The sequence below is a fragment of the Drosophila biarmipes genome, chromosome X, assembly GCF_025231255.1.
Source record: "Drosophila biarmipes strain raj3 chromosome X, RU_DBia_V1.1, whole genome shotgun sequence".
NCBI classification, from domain to species: domain Eukaryota; kingdom Metazoa; phylum Arthropoda; class Insecta; order Diptera; family Drosophilidae; genus Drosophila; species Drosophila biarmipes.
The window spans coordinates 1,441,546-1,458,351 of record NC_066611.1 but is presented as its reverse complement, the minus strand read 5'-3'; the positions used below and the strand labels follow the sequence as shown (position 1 = coordinate 1,458,351).

The following is a 16,806-nucleotide window of genomic DNA, read 5'->3' as shown; positions in this document are numbered from 1 at the left end:
AGAGCAATTAAACGGGAAAAATATTTCTCGTAGCGATTCCGCTAAAATGAATAAATTAATGTGCGCTTGAGCGATTGCCTGATTGATTGATTGACGCGCAGCAGCAATCGGGCCAATGTGCTCGGAAAATTGGAAAAGTTTCCATTGTCTGTGCAGGCGAAAACATTTCATGTTGGCCTTTCATTTCTGCGGCCGGCCACGAATGAGTTTAACAAGTTAATTCGGGTTAACGGTCGCCTGGTTCTTGGCCTTCCCTCAGTTGAACTCCGCGGGTCAGGTCCAGATTGTCATTGCTTACCACTGTTTGCAAAGCCATTTTTTGAAAATGCCCCAACAATGCTTACCGAGGTGCCTAATAGATTTGGACCCATAAACTAAAGAAATGTATTTTTCATTGAATAATAATGGTTGGTTTGTCTGTGTACTCTGTTCGAACTATCTGTTCACTATTTTATTTTTCTTTTATTTAACAATTTGATAATACATAATAATAATACAAGCAATAAAGTCAACACACAAAAATACGTCAAAATTATAATTTTATTTACAATTTTTAAATAAATTTTTAGTAATTATTATGGGAGCTCCTTCACTGCATTGCAAACTGAGTGAAATCGAGTGCCTCGACTATCGGATACCCTTTTTTGTTTTTTGTGGTTTTTAGGCGGTCTGAGCGCTTTAGAGTTAAATGTAAAGTTTAACTATCATAATTAATCATAAAAAGGGTCCGGCTTGGCTTGTTCTTGCTCGACCTCACTGATGCCCATTGTATATAATCACTAGATAATTCGCGTGCCACGACTAGCTATACCGAAGAAAGAGAGACACATACAAAAGTTTTACTGGGCAAAAAGATACCTCTCATAATTTCCAGAGGAACTAGAGCTAAGGAATCTTAATCTGAACTCACTAGCTGTTACAGTTTCCGAGCGATTACAGCGTTCGCAGGGTCAGCTCCGGAATGTGTATACTAATACAACATTTCCTTTTACTCTACAAGTGCAAACATATTAGGGAAAATGCACAGTTCTTACATGCATGATTTGCAGTTTGCTCCACGTATTTTCCTCCATTTCCCGCAGCCTTTTCGCCATTAAGCCCCTCTCTAATTAAGCCTGCCGTCAAAAAGGAAAACCCCAAAGGTTCTAATGTGTTTCGCCCGACTGCTCCTTACTTAACGTTTAATAGCGCGTGCTTCCACGTTTGCTCATTCGCATATTTTGGCGTTGCAATAAATACAAAAAATAATTAACTCATTAAATAAGCATTTGGCGCTGCAATTTGTGGGGCGCTGCCTGTCATAAATACAGCTTAATGTCTTGGCCAGGAACGGGGACCCCGGGTCAGGTAATTTTTGGCCACTAGGCCGCAATTAGTGCCAAATGCCGGCACATGGCCAGGACATCGTTATTACCGTGCTGAACAACTTGCGGCAATAATAAAAGCATAATTTACAATATTCGTTTTGGCCGGACAGACTATTGCCTTTGCCAACCACTTAATAATTTAGTTAATTAATTTTCACACTGGCCAGGCCGAAACTTCTGTCCGCCTGGGAAACCCTTGCACTCAATTAACATTCGGAATTATTTATCTAAATGATCGCCGAGCAGGTATACATGTGAGCTGTGTTTCAAATGAGGAATGTGCAAGCCAGGAGCCCCAGGACCCTCGTAGGCACAAGGACCAAGCAACGACAGCCGACAGCCGACAACCACAACGACAAATGCCGCCCATTGTTGGCATTTGCAATTATTCATATGCCACGTAGACAAATGTGCTGACAGCCCCCCCACAATCGCCGTGCACACAGGACATTCCTGCTTAGATTCGTTGCCTGCTTATAATTGTCTCGGATAATTAAGTTGCTAGTACTCGTAAGTCAGTGCGAGTCGCCTCCGGTCCACGGCCCTGCCCATTAAAAGACCATCCTGGACAAGGCAAAGGGCTGGCATAGGGCAGCTGGCTGAACTACTCCTACCAACTTTCTGCCCCTTTTCACCCGAACGCAAAAATTTGAAGTAGCAGAGCGCAGAATGCTGATTTCCTCCAGGTGGGCCCGAGCTGTACTCATTATTTGTGTTTAGTGCAAGTTAATTTAATCCATCTAAAAGTGGATTAAGGCCCTGCCCAATCAAGTGCGAGTCCGGCACTTAACAAGTCCTGGGGTCACCAGGGGACTACGCGCAGAGGAGAGAGCGTTGTGCTGCTCCTGCGACATTCTTCAAGAAACTCTTCCCCGACTACAAATAGGCAGCCCTACACACAAAAAAATGTTCTGGTCACTGCAGATAGATTTGTAACAAAGCGTCCTGCATTGCATGGTCAATAGAAACAAGAACCTATCCTTGTTTGTACGGAGTTTTGGCGAATATATGTATATATATACTTTTAGAGCTCCTGCCACACACTTCATTTGTTGGGCTTTTAATGCCCAAGACGGGAAAGGCCGCTGCAAAAACGGGCATAAGCTTGTGGCCAAAGCGCCTCGTTTTTGAGTCTTTGCAAAATACTAAATCACATAATTTACAATGCTGAGCTACAGGAAAGGGAAAACGCAGGGTCCCAGGGACGAAGAACAATGGACAGATTAAAACGCATCCCAAAGACAATTCCGTGTAATTTGTTTCCAAGGCAAAGTTCGTCCCAGAGTTCCAAGTTCACAAAAAAGGGATTCGACGAGAAGCTGAGTCAAGAAGCTTAGGATATTTTAAAGGCAAATTGGCGTAAGGAAGAACTCTGAGCACTTCGCAATAGTAAATAGTTATTTTCGGCGGCACTGTATCCATTAGAAGAATTTTAAAAGTGGCGTTTGATAAGTGTTACAATAAGAACAATTTTTTAAATCCAAAAACGCTGTTTGTGGCAAGAAACAATTTAGGACTGCAGAGTGGACTAGTGAGTGGAAGGGATCGTTGAAATCAGGGACTGTTAGTAATCAGTATTCTTGTATTTCTTAAATGAGAAAGAATAAGAAAAGAAACTGGATTCGGCAAGCCGAAGTTTGTATACCCTTGCAGTTTTAAGAAATAATCAAAGTTAGCACCATGTGAAATTATAAAGGATTGTTGCCAGCTTCAGTGATAGCTGTATGTTTAAGTCAGCCGATTTTTTTTAAATTCAATTTGGAATTAATAAAAACATAAAAAATTTTATTCCCAATATATGATATGTCCCAGCCATTTCCAATCTTTCCTATGACAGCTATATCATACAGTCGTCCGATTTTGAAAAAATTAAATTCGAAATTAAGAGCTAATCAAAAATGTTATTTCCAAGCGTAGGAGATTATATGTTAAAGAAACACCGAAGATATAATTTTTTCATATTATTTCCCACCAATTTTTATCAGATTTTGGTAAAATTAAATTTGAAATTCAGAACTAAGCAAAAAATGTTATTTCCAAACATATAGCTGTCAAAGAAACGGTCAGATAAATAATGAAATAATTTTTTTCAATATTATTGAAGCTAGCAACAATCCTTAAAAATTTTACAGGGCGTTACTGACGTTGAATATTTCTTATACTGCAAGGGTATACAAGCAACGGCTTGACGAATTTAACTTCCGTTCTTGTTTAGTTTTAAAATCGAAAATCTATTTGTGAAATAAATTTTACGAATTGTTCTTTCTTGACAACTATAAGTAACATACTTTTTATTTATAATATATTTTTATATTGTTTTAAAATTATATTAAAACGGTTTTTTCAAATTTTTTTAGCAATGATCTCTAACAATTTTAAGTTGTTCTGATCATTCTTAGACATATGATACAGTTGTCCGTTTCCCAAAATTCTTCTACAACATTTGCGATGTGATCAAACACAGCGATTGCTTAATTTTTACTTTGAAATCTTAAGTTATTAATTTAAATTTATTAGTTAGTTATAATTTTTGGCCAAAAACACTTATAAGTTACTAAAACTATATCAGTACATTTGCAGTAGATAGTTACAGCTGAGTTACCAGTTACAGTAACAAGTTAATCACTAACAACTTTAAGACCGTGCTACAATTGTTTACCGGCTTATTCAAAAATTAAGTAACAACCAAACAGAATACTCCGTCTAAAATTAAGAAAGGATTGTCATATTAACTCGACCAGAAGGAAGCTGCACAACACCTTGCCGCCGGACCGAATCCGACGCAGTCCGGCTGTTTGGTGGCCGTGCTTTGGTGAGGGACGTGTTTTCAGCCGAGTAGAGGAGCCGGACAAAGGACGCAGGACAAAGAGCCCGGGATTCAATTGACCATGCTGTGGCGATGGCTTCTTGTGGCGGCCACTGCAGATGCTGCAGTTTCGAGGACCCATAAACAATAGGCACTAAGCATGTGCTCCGTAGTCCGCCAGCTGTGTCTAAAATATAAGAAAAATAGAAATAAGCCAGAGAACAGCACAACAATCCAGTCCACTCCACTCCACCCACATCCACTCTTCTTGACTGTACTCCAGCCTTCCCACTTGCCCACTACTCTCGATTTATTTTGGCTTAGAGTGGCCTAAGGTGCAACTATTTAAGGCACTAAGACTGCCACAAGGCAAGCGGATTAAGTACACTCAAGAAAAATAAATGCCAAACAATTTTCTTTGGGAAATCGCTAATGGAGCTTGTGGCTATTTAAGTATTAGCCAACCCATAATTCAAAGGGGGAAATAATTTGCAAAGAGAAGCATATTCTTAAAACTATAAAATATTTAAAAATTTGAATGTGTCTTAAGCCGTTTCCTCGACCGTAAGTTAAACTAAAAGGGCGTTTTAAACTCCGCATTTCCATATGTTTTTGGCCTGAAACCTACGTTGTGTTTAACATGCGGACGAGGAATCGTCCCTTAGAGAGCTAAACAGCCTCGCCGTTTGATTCCGGTGGAGCACATCAGAGTGCCGCACACAACAGGATCAAAGTTGGCCCTGCTCCTGGCCCTATTTAATATTAAACGAATTGCCTTGCCCAGCTGCCAGAGACTCCCGACCTTAACCCCAAGTACCCACCGCTCCTCAGCGGGTTTTTGGTTACTTTTTCTAGCCTAGTAAACTTTTTCTTTTCTGGTGGTCTTTGGGCAGTGTTGTGTGGCTGGCGACGAAAGCGACCGTTAAAACTTGCCGAGAGTGATAATACAAATTTTAAGAATTATGCTTAATAATGAATTGCACACAGGACGCCGAGTCTCGACAATGCATCCGACAAAAAAGTTATTGGGCTGGATTACTCAACGACAAGAAGCAGACCTACAGAATAATCGACGGGATAATAAATCCCTTGCCCGATTAAGTTGTTTATTCCTTAACATAGAAAACGAAAAAAGCTAAAAGTTTTCAACAGTCTCTAATTTGAAACATTAAATCTTAATTAAAAATTGCTTTGCAAATGTATACAATGCTGACAAAAATGTATTTTAGTTATACTAATTACAAGATTAAGGTTCTGATATTACATTTTGCGAAGAAAATGCTAAATAACAAGAGAGAACGCTATACTATATTGAATACCCGTTACATAGCTTTTAAAAATTAAACTGATAAAAGCTAAGTAAAAATGTACAGATGGACGCTTTTAAATTAAAACGCTCTTAAAAATTTGCAAAAGAAAGCTACGTCCCAGGGAAATCCCATCGGACTTTCACCTGCAAGGGAGACGTCCCAGGGAAATCCCTTCGGAAATTGCCGATTTTTCCATGGAGTTTTCACATTTCCAAATATTGATTTTAAAATACATACATATTCATTTACTTTTCACTATATTTTATTTAAATTATATAATTTAAATCTGTTTTTTTTTTAGATAATTTTATTTTAAATGTTTTTCATAGCTTTTCTTAATCATTTGTCCGGCTCCTCCAAGTCCCTGGCCGAAAATTTCAAACCCCGTTCTTTAAACGTGGATCGACGCACAAAATCTTCAACCTAAAGAAACCCTTACCTGACTTGATATTTTTCAAAAATTATCACTTTTATCAATAAATTAAAATGAGTCGCAGCGCACAATTTAAACAGCCGCTGAACATAACGGAGAGACGCAAAAAAAGGAACGGCCCAAGGTTGCTCTCTGAGAGCCGCGGGCAGGCAGATTATAAGACACAGAGAGAGAGGGTAATATTCGAAGATCTGCCTCTCTTTTTTGCCGAACTGCTTTCGTCGGAAGTCTTCTACGCTGCTCCGAATTCTCTGCTGACGTCGACAGCAGCATACAGTTTTATGCAGAAAAAAAAAAAGCTTTTTGCGCTCGGACATGTCCGGCGACAGGACTGCGGAACTGAAAGTAGTATAAGACAATTTTCTAATAAAATAAATGTTGCATAGTTGTGCGCGTTTAAATTATAATTCAATGTTTTTTCTACGGAACTGAAAAAGGATTGCACTTGTTATCGCTCAATATATTTTAAATTTTTATGACGAATGATGCAGTTTATCATCTACAATCGGTATACATATGTATTCTTGATCAGGGTCACTAGCCAAGTCGATCTATTCAAGTCTGTCTGACCATCCGTTCCTTTGAATGCATAGGTGGAAACTATAAGAGTTAGAGGAGTGGGACTTGACGTGCAGATTCATTGTCTTCCGTGACGTCCACTCTAACGCGCATAATTCGGGCAAAACTGTAGCGCTTACAGCTTTTATGCTTGAAAAAATTTAACAAAATGTATTAGTCTTGTCAATACCTTTAGATTGACCTAAAAAAATTTGCAACACCCTCTCTAACACCCTACAAACGTCCAAATAGAAATAGCGGGTAGGTGGCGCTACACAATATCGCTTTGCTGCTCCATTTTCATTTAAGCTGAGTAACGGGTATCTGATAGTCGAGGCACTCAACTATAGTGTTCATCCTTGACTTTTATAAGTTGAAGATATTATTTATTTAAGATATTAAATAGATTTTAGATTTAGTGTTACACGTTTGTACTTATTTACACTACAATAATACACTGATCGAAAAGTATTGTTTTTTTCGGTAGTAAATTCTTTAAAAAGTGAATTAATTCAGAAGAAACTGCGGTAAAAGAAGAAAACAGTTAAACTGTCAGAGATTTAAGCAAGTGAGAAAGACAATCAGAAATGTTTCCTTTATTCTAAAATAGGCGAATCTAAGATTGAAACAAAAAGTTGTTCTCTTGTAGGCTAACCCTATTTTTGCAGCTTAGCTAAAAGCTGGAAATGGTTGAAATTAATTTTTTTCATAAAATTTTTACCTAAACTCGGCACATCCCTAAATTGAGAATACAAACATTAAGTAGTAGGTCTTGAAAACCACATTCAGCATTTAAAGAACGCTTATCTTTTTTTAAAAAACTTTCTTGTTTTAAAAAAATTACCTAGGTTTAAGGAACAAATTTAATTTGCTAAGATAGAATACATGTTAATGGCGATACATTTATTTGTAGCTGTACGAAAAATGCTATAAATTCGTCCTTAGAAGAAAAAACTGATGCTACAAACTAAAATTTTTAAAATGCATAATGTAAAATCCCAAGCCAGTACGTATATTTTGAAGGTGTACTTTGGCTTTGGCTTGGCCTCGTCCGCTCCTCGATGACCAGACAAATATGGCTCGTTAGTGGCCAGGTCGGTAAAAACGAGTTAATCGAGGGCCGTAAGGACGAGTGGAAGGCAAGAGAAATGGGTGAGGGGCACGGAATATGGACTGCCGAAAGCGGGCCGGACAAGGGCGCTAATTGCGTGGACATGCCAAATGTCGCACCTGTCCTGGCCAAACAGGACAAACGGCAAACTGAAGAGCAGGATGCACGCGCAGCAAAGAGCCTGGCGAAAAAGGACCAAGGATAGGTGGCACGGCAAACAGCAGGCGCTGAAATGGCAAATAAACATTAGAGATAATACAACAGCAGGGGCACATCAGGGCAATCACATGTGGCGTATCCATTTTCGAACTCGTCCCGGCCCTTTTTGTTCCAGGATGCATACCGAAGGAGAGGGTAAGAAAACAAACCAGCTGGTCGCAATAAAAGCGCAACACGTAATTGTTGTCGCCTTTTAATGGTCGTGCGAGTGAAGGGATACACGGCCAGGATAATAGCACTTGCAGTGGCAAACAAAGGGTAATAAACGACTCAACAATCAATCTGAGAACGCTCGAACTCGAAAACAGAGCATGAAGAAGACAATGAATAATATGGATTTCCAAGAAACCTCGACCTTAGACATTTAGGAATTCAATTAGAAAATGTCAAGCCATAAGCTGATCATACATGTTTCAAAAAGGGATAAAGTGCAGTCAATTCAAATGAAAACTTTAAAGGATTGCCGAGTCCTTAATTATGGTATATATCGTTAATTAGGCCAAAAAAGGGATATTTTCATGCATTTTTTCAAGCGATACGGTTTATATTAAATCAATTATTTCATTAGTACATCAGAGTACAGCATTTAATTTTTTTATGTAGACACATTGGTTTTGTTTGATGTAGAAGCACGAAGCAGGGCGATTATTTAGCCACAATAGGGCTGGAACGTGTACAAACCTAAAGAGGGCCTCGACCGCCTAACTATGTTTTCTGCAATTTTTATTAAATAAAAAAATTAAGCCGTATGCAGCCAATTCCAGCAGACGCCCCAAAGAAACGAGGTTTGCGGTGAATAGGATAACTCGTTACTGAAATTTAAGAAAAGAACCAAAATTGTTTATAATTAGTTTAGTTTATTGTCGATATTTTTCTTACATTTTTTTAATTTTGGTAACACTTTGAAGTCAAAAACGAGATTTAAGCCTTGAAATTCGATATATTTGTTATTGTAAAATTAAACAAAATCAGTATAAAAACTAGACGTCGGTACCTGTGGGATTCTTTCATTCTTGAAATGTACTTTTATAAAAAAAAAATTTTAAATAAACAAAAATAAATTAAGACGGCCAAAATCAACTAGAAATGAAACGAAATCAACTTATTTTACTTTTTTGTTTCTACAATTTTCTTCTATTCAGCTTAAGAACATTCGTACTTGCACGGTTTTTAAGAACGAGTGTTCTCAAGCAAAGTACATTGCTCTTGGTTTTTTCTCTCTGTGTAGACAATTGACTCGGGACTTTCTTGGCCCTCGGCTGCTCTTAAGACATGATCCTTTTTTTCAGAACTTCTCAGTACGCACACGCATAGGCTGAAGTGTAAATGGACGTAAAAATTGGAATAATTTTCATATTACTTTTGTGGAACAGGTTGGAAAAAGCGTTTCCGAACTCAAAAAGGATCATTGTCCTTGATCAGGATCACATGTCGAGTCGAACTAGCAATGACCGCCTATTCCTCCGTCCGTGGAATACGCGATGATCACGTAAGCATAAGAGCTAGAAGGTTGGAAGTAAGCATTTCTTTAAGGTGCCACGCCCACTCTAACGCACAGTGCCCACTCAACATTTTCAAAGATTAAAGGTTAAGTACAATTTTAACTTGTTCCTAAGTCAACATAACCACAGCATTGATGTTTCTTTGCTTCTATCATGGCTATTCGACGGCATTTTGCCGTGGGCTAGCTGAGTAACGGTTATCTGATATATATCAGATACATTTGATGAATAAGCTTAAATGCTATCCTAAAGTGTCCCTAAACCTTAAACATATGGTAGGTACTGTGGTTCCGGGCTCTGCCCCTTATCGCACAGCTCTGTTCTTTTTTGTGTTGGTTTTTCTGAAAAAAACGAATGGAAATGCCAGAACATGTGCCAATCGAAACCTGCTAATGCAGAAATTTCGAGCTATAAAGTTTGACCTTTTTAGACTTTTTTGTCTTTTCTCTGTCAACTGCTTCTTTTTATCAATAGCTATAGTATTTTTTATCTTAAATTTGACCAGTTTAAATACGTTTTCATGTTTTACGACCGCCAATGCTCGCGGCTGAAAGTGGCAGGGGATCCTGAAGTCCTGGATGTTGCTTCTGTTAAGGGGCTAGCCGCCGATGGTGGAGGGACTTAGGGGTCGCTTGGGCAGCTCTCACGCTAAGCGTGGAACTCGTTCTGCTCCTCCTCGTGGGTCGCGACCCGCGGCCTGCCGTAGGGCAGCAGCTCAAGGGGTCGATCTGCCGAGACAGCGAGGCTGGGCAGGGGTATCAGTGCCTGGCCTGTTCTTCTGAGCGGACTGCTTTCCCTGCTGCACAGGATCTGCTTTCCCAGTACGAGCTCCCTCTCCATCTCGCTGCCCAAAGCCCGTTCGCGCTGCTCCTCCTCCCAGTGGACATTTCGCTTCCCGCCGTCCCTGCCAGTGGGATCGAAGTGCCCGGCACAGTCGTCCCTGTTGGGACTTAGGCCCAGACTTTGGATACTGATCCCTCTGGAGGGTCTGAGGGGACGGAGTCGGGAATGGCTGTTGATATCCGGCAGGCTTCGACAGCTGCTGAAACAGCTGCCCCCGCTGTTGGTGGTCGTGTTGGTGGTGGTCTGGGCGGAACTCGGCTCCGGCCGGGCAAACAGCTCCATTACACTGAGCGGCTGGGCTCTCTTGGGCTCCGACCTCAGGCGGTGCAGCGTGATGCAGAACTCCTGGAATCCGTGCACCGTGTGATAGCTATTCGGCAGATCCTTGGGGCTTGCAAGGGCCATGTCGGAGCCCCCGGTGGCAGAGGGCGAGCCGGCGTGGCAACCCATTCCCGGCGACCAAGTTCGCTGGTAGTGCGGGGCCTCGACGTCCAGTTGCGACTCGTCCAGTCGGTCTATGGCGCTCTGCAGGGCAGGATCCATTAGTGCCACCTCGCGGGCAGTGCGTACGTCATGGCGCCAAAACTGCTGGTGCCGCTGGACCGCCGGAGCCACCTCCTTGATCCTCAGAACCACCACGCCCATTAGCCAGACGCAAACTATGTTTAGGAGCGTCAAGGCCATGCTGACAACCGCACAAATCAGCAGTTCCACGGAGAGCAGTGAGGAGTACGATCTGTGCTTAAGCAGACTGGCCAGCAGCTCGTGGTCGGCTGGCAGTAGGTGTGATCCAATGGCCAGGGCCCAGAGCAATCCGGCGTTCACGGCGGGCGGCAGCAGGGAAGCCGAGATGGCCACGCCCACCAGGGACCCCGTGTTGCCTCCCAAGACCGCAATGGCGCCGGCTGCCCCCGAAGCCAAGGCAGTGCAGACTCCGATGGCCAGGGAGTGGGTGTCACAACGGGAGACGATCTCCTCGGTGAGCCCCGATGAAATGGCGAAGAAGTGGCCGAAGCCGCAGACAATGGCCCCGAAGAAGAATCCTATGCCCACCGACACGGCTATGCCCAGGAGCTCGTTCTTCAGGCCCAGCCACTGCAGCTCCCGGTCCCCAATCACCGAGCCGAATATGGCCGCAATGATGGGACCCATCAGCGGGGAAATCAGCATGGAGCTGGAGAGGAACAGGAAGCTATTCTCAACGAGACCGACGCAGGAGAGCAGGGCGGCCGCCATCAGCAGCACAACGAAGTCAAAGGTCAACGTGGCGTCGCGACGCACCTGTCGCACCACCTGGTTAACGTTCAGTCTGCATCTCACCGAGTCCATAAAGCTCTGCCATCCCTGGCCCTGCTCCTGACCCTGGTCCTCCAAGCCGCCTTGTCCTTGGCCTGGGTTGTGGGGCCTGGGCTTGGCCCGGGTCTCCAAGCATGTGAGGGCGGACACATGCGTGCCAGGTCGCTCCCCCACGCCCCAGTCCTGCAGAGTGCACAGCAGCCTTTCGTAGCGCTCGTCCTGCAGGAGGTCGAACCGGGCCTGCAGCTGCTTTCCCATGACGTCGTGCGACCAGAACACATCCTCCAGTCGCAGCTCCTCGGCTATGGCCCTCAGTAGCTGCTCCATGGAGGCGTCCTCCTTCAGGTCGCGCAGCTGCAGGGCCCGGCTGTGGTACCGTGGAGCAGACGTTGCGTCGCTCGCAGGCGGCGCGGCCTCGCAGCAGTTGCTCCCGGCTATCTGGCCCAATCGCCAACAGCGCTCGCACACCCCAGAGCCGGTCGCTGCCCAGCCCTTGCTCCTCAAGTAGCCTCCGCAACTGGAGCAGGGTTGGGTGCCGACCAGTGGCTTGGGGTTAGTCCTCAGCTCCTCCGCTTCGGTGGGGACCGTGACCACCACGCAGACGGCGGCGCTCATGTGGGCAGGTTCCGCTTCCCTTCGAGTTCTGGCCGCAATCCCAGACCGCGAGTCTAGAGTCCGAAGTCTGACTGAAGTGTGGGTGTGTGAACAGGAACGAAAACGAAGGAGATCGGTTTCGACGGATCTCTCATGGGCTACTGCCTCTGTCCACCTTTCCGCTGGTACATAGCATTTAGTTAGTTATATTAGATTAACACATGTGGGAAATCGATGTGCTTAAATATTTACTTTAACTTATAAGCCCGACATAAAATAAATGGCAGGAAACAAAGACATCAGGTAGAGGGCCCCTCCACCACTTGGTATAGAAACTTCGGCCTGCCGAGGTGCGCTTCCGTTCTCGCTTTTAAAACGCAATTCAATGGCCGTGGATGGCTACCCGCAAAGTAGTTCTTCAGCAGGATGCCCGCGAAACCCCGCGCCACCGCCTGCCCTCCGACTAAGCCAAAACTCACATCGAAACAACGGACACGTCCGTTGCAACATCCTGGTGATGAGGACGCTCCGCGATGATGGAGACGATGGTGAAGGACACTGCGACAGATGCATGTTTTATCTGTTTGCTCGCGACTGTGGACGCCGGCTCCTGGACCCACTGCTCCTGTCGGCGCGCCAAACTCCCACCCCGTGTCAACATATTCCTGGCGCTTCTGGCTGCGTTTGTTTGCACACGCTGCAGCGGCTGCTTTGTGAAGGACCCGCTCCTCTAAGCCGCCCATTGCCGCATAATCGAAACAACTACAGTAACTCTGGATTACAAAAATTAAAAGGGGCGCAGCCTGGAGGTGCAAGGCAGCCAAAATGTCAACAATCTGCACCAGCTATGAAATATTATGATGCCCTGTGGGTGGGGAGAGTGCGGAAGCGGTGCCTCATCACCACCCGAAAGTCGCACGGGAAACGCGTGAAAACGCGCCAAAAAGCTGCAAAACCTCAAAATAAACATGCAGGATTCCCGGATACCAACACACGGGTGCACTAAACCACACATAAGTGGTCAGGCATACTTCCGCCTCCTCGGGTGTACCCTACCAGAGGCAGGAGGTGTATATTATAGCTACCTTCTTATGGGTTTTAAGCCCCTTCCACGATGTATATATCTGTCTAGTTGTAACTCTTTATACCGTGTCGGTCCAACTATTTAGCTTAGCCAGTCCGTTTTGCATGCCTTCTAAATAATATTTCTGACTAAGACCAGCTAGTTAGCTGAGCAACAAACATATACTGATTTGTTCAATCCCAAATCGTTTACCACTTTCAGATGGCAGTGGACGCCTTTAATGCGTATTTAACGCGTTAATACTCTTCGTTTTTAAAATACGCACTTTTTTTGTGAATTGCGGGCACCGAATTCCGCGGTGTCCATTATCTGCGAACTTTTTTATACTGCTCTGTGAACGAACGAGTTTTCCATCTGCCATTTTGCAGTTGCTTCTCATACGAAGTACACCGCGATAACTAACTGGGGGCATCCAAACAAACGAATCAAAATAATATCGTTCTCGAAGTCAATTTGAATTTGCTTCAATATACGAGGTAAAACAAAAAAACGAAATGAGAAACGGACAGGTACTTCAACTAGGCAGATAATATTCCAAGTTATGTGAACTTTATCAATGTGCATTGTTGAAACAAGAGAAAACGCCATAGGCGTTGCCACCGACTATCAGATACCCATTACTCTGCCGAGGTTTGCGCTAGTGAAATATATGTATACAAGAAGCAAGGCGTCTGTTTCAAGATTGCTCACTTTATTTAAAAAATTAAAAAAAAAAATATTAATCTATACGGATTTTAGCATCATGAGCCTTAGAGTGGGCGTGGCAAACTTGCGCTGCGCAAGAAGCTCAAAAATCGATATGCCAATTCTGAGTTTTATAGTTTCCGAGATCTCAGCGTCCATACGGACGAACAGACAGACGGACATGGAGAAATATACACTTTATAGGGTCGAAACCTCACCAGGCGCCATTTTTTCTGACGAATCTAGTACACCCTCATACGCTACGAGTAACGTTTACAATAAAGATATTATATATAATAAGATATATTAATTTTATTACTTGGGAAAAAGTGTCGTATAAATGATTTGAAATAAAATGTGCCCTGGCCCGCCGGGCTTTGAGATATTTTCTCGGTGTGTAGCGATGCATGTGTGCCCGCCGAGATCAAGCGTCAAAATTACATTGTTGGCATACGCTGCCTTTTCCGGCCCCAACTTTTTATGCCTTTGCAGCCCAGCCCTGCCACACCTCCGTCCCCTACCACCCCCCCTATCTGCCACACACACCCCCCGTGCCACACCCCTGCCAGCATTCTCAGGCTAGTTTTGTTTGTTGTTGCTGCGGCTCCTCCCCTGTTGCTTGAAATCCTTGCCATTGTATGAACAGTTGTGTTTTTGCGTGTGTTGATTTTCTGGCCATTTTTTTATTCCCCACCCGACGACTTTCCGCAGAATGTGTGGTCGGCGGGACGAGCAGGGCCTGGAAAATCCAAGTGGGCGGGAGGAAAAACCGTGTTGGGGGGGAAGGCGACACAGGCGCAGGAGGAGCGTTGATTGTTGCAATTTCTCGTTAAATTGAATTCGCTCGTTCAATGCGAGAGCCCAGGGATTCGAAGTGCGAGCAGAATTGCGGATGGGAAATTGGCGGTGGAAGGCGGCGAGTAAAATTGGGTGGCGAGCAGGGTTCTGCAAGCTGCACTGCTTATTTATGACAAGTGGCCAGATACAAGGGGCGCGCGGCTTTTTCGACCAAAAACGGAAAACGAATGAATGCGACGACGCATTATGAGATTCCTGAGCTTTGGTTTTCCCCGAAATGACACAAAGCTCTGCGGGCTCAACACGCTTGTTTCCCCCTGCCGCCCATTTTCCAGCCACCTCTCGCACTTTTCCCCGGACACTGCCCGGACAGCTTTTATCCTCAATTAAAATACCGAGCCTCGAATGTAATGACTGCAAACAATCCAAATGACCGCGGACAAAAGAATATGCAAAGTGTCAGTCTGCACACAGGGAAATTGCTCCTTTTGAATTCCAAATTAAAGTAATTGAAACTCGAAAACATCAATCATTTTAATATCCATCGCTAGTAGGCATACTGTGATAACACATGTGCATTTTGAAGAACAAATTATCCTCGTTGCTCAATCAAATAAATATCCTGCACTGTTCTAAAAAATGCATACTGAGTGAGGAATAAAATACAGAAAAGGTGTGCAATGATATACATTACTTGGCATGCTATTTTTTGCAACATAAAGTGTCAAAAATGGGCTATCAAAGGGCAGCAGGAAAGCAGTTTCCACAACAAGTATTCAGAATTAATTATGCCAGTCACTTTTGGAGTAAATAGAATACCAGATGCTTCGGAAAAGAAGTAACAGGTGAAGGAAGCTTTCCGCCCCAATAGAGTAAATATATTCTTAGTCGTGAGCCGTACAGGCCTAGTCTATCGAGACAAACCCGTCTGTAAAAGCCAAAAACTCGGAATTAGACCTACGAGAGTTTATCTTGCCCAAAGATAGTTTGGTGCACCGTCCACTATCCGTCTAGCACCCACCTTTTTATATTTGCAAACCAAAAATATTCGCACTGCCCTTAGCTAAGTAACAGGTATCCGATAGTCGACTTAGGCGTTCTCTCTTGTTTTGCAGTGGAAATATAAGCTGGATAGGCGGGGGTACATGGGCAGTGTCATCTTGATTTGAGAGCTGAGATGATTTATGACTCGTCAATGCAGTGGCCTAGTTGGTGAAAAGTGTCTGTCAAGCCCGCCCTCCGCCTACGAAAACCTGCAGTTGGCAATTGTAAATTGCGATTGTTGGTCCCCCGAATTTACCAATTTCCCGAATGGCAGACAAAGCTGCAGAAGCCAATAATGGGCTTGGAATGGCAAGGCAACCGAACGGTACAGCCAAGGTTAATGCAACTTACATTTGTTGCCACTAATTAAAATGCAGTGCGAAGGCGAGAATATGGCTCGAACGATCAGTGAGCGTTTGGGTAATGGGCTGACAAGAGGCTTAGGCAGCGGCGTATGTGCAGACTGTCCTTGGTAAATTACGAAGAGTGGCATCTGGCTCTAAGGCCAATTTTAGCCGTTCCAATTACTTAGGTGGAATGCCGAGCAAGTGGTGCAAGCCAATGGAATTGGAGGCAAATAAATACGGCGCAAACACGTGTTGGAGGCGGTAAAAGGACCGGGGCTGGAGCCACAGGAGCAGGTAACTGAATGCCCGAAGTTATCCTTATCATTGTTATACTTAAGTTAACAGCAGCTTAAGTAAGCAAACGCACTCAAGCTTACGACAGTAATCAAGCACACACTCACTCCTCCCAAACGCTCCAAATATTGGCATTATAGCCGCACAGTGGGACAACATTCACAATGGCTGTGAAGCTGATTCGAAGTATTTGAAGTGAAAATCGAATGCTTTTAAAATGTATAGATTATCTATTTGCCACTCTTTTTCGCTAAATTAATTTTTAGCCACACGATATTAAGTTATTATTAAAATATTAGTATGTAAGAACATTTATGCATTGGGGAGTGTTAGGTAAGGTGACGAACTCATCAAATCTCATACGTGAAATGTCATTTTAAAATATGTTTAAAAAAGTAAACAAAAATTATAACTTTGGTGCTTACAAACTTAATAACTTTTACCCTTAAGTATATTATTATTTTAATATTTCAGAAATTCGAAAAAAGCTAAAATCAAGATCTGATATGTAGGGTT

General features: G+C 43.5%; 2 protein-coding genes across 2 annotated transcripts in view; one reads left to right on the top strand and one right to left on the bottom strand.

Annotated features, from left to right (window-relative positions):
• Positions 1–16,806, top strand: part of LOC108028903 (chaoptin) — a 229,236-nt gene that overhangs the window by 131,900 nt on the left and 80,530 nt on the right. The gene's annotated exons all lie outside the window — the stretch shown is intronic.
• Positions 9,759–12,186, bottom strand: LOC108028905 (uncharacterized). The gene has a single exon (XM_017100926.3). The coding sequence runs from the start codon at positions 12,058–12,060 to the stop codon at positions 9,955–9,957; it is 2,106 nt and encodes a 701-aa protein (XP_016956415.1). The 5' UTR covers positions 12,061–12,186; the 3' UTR covers positions 9,759–9,954.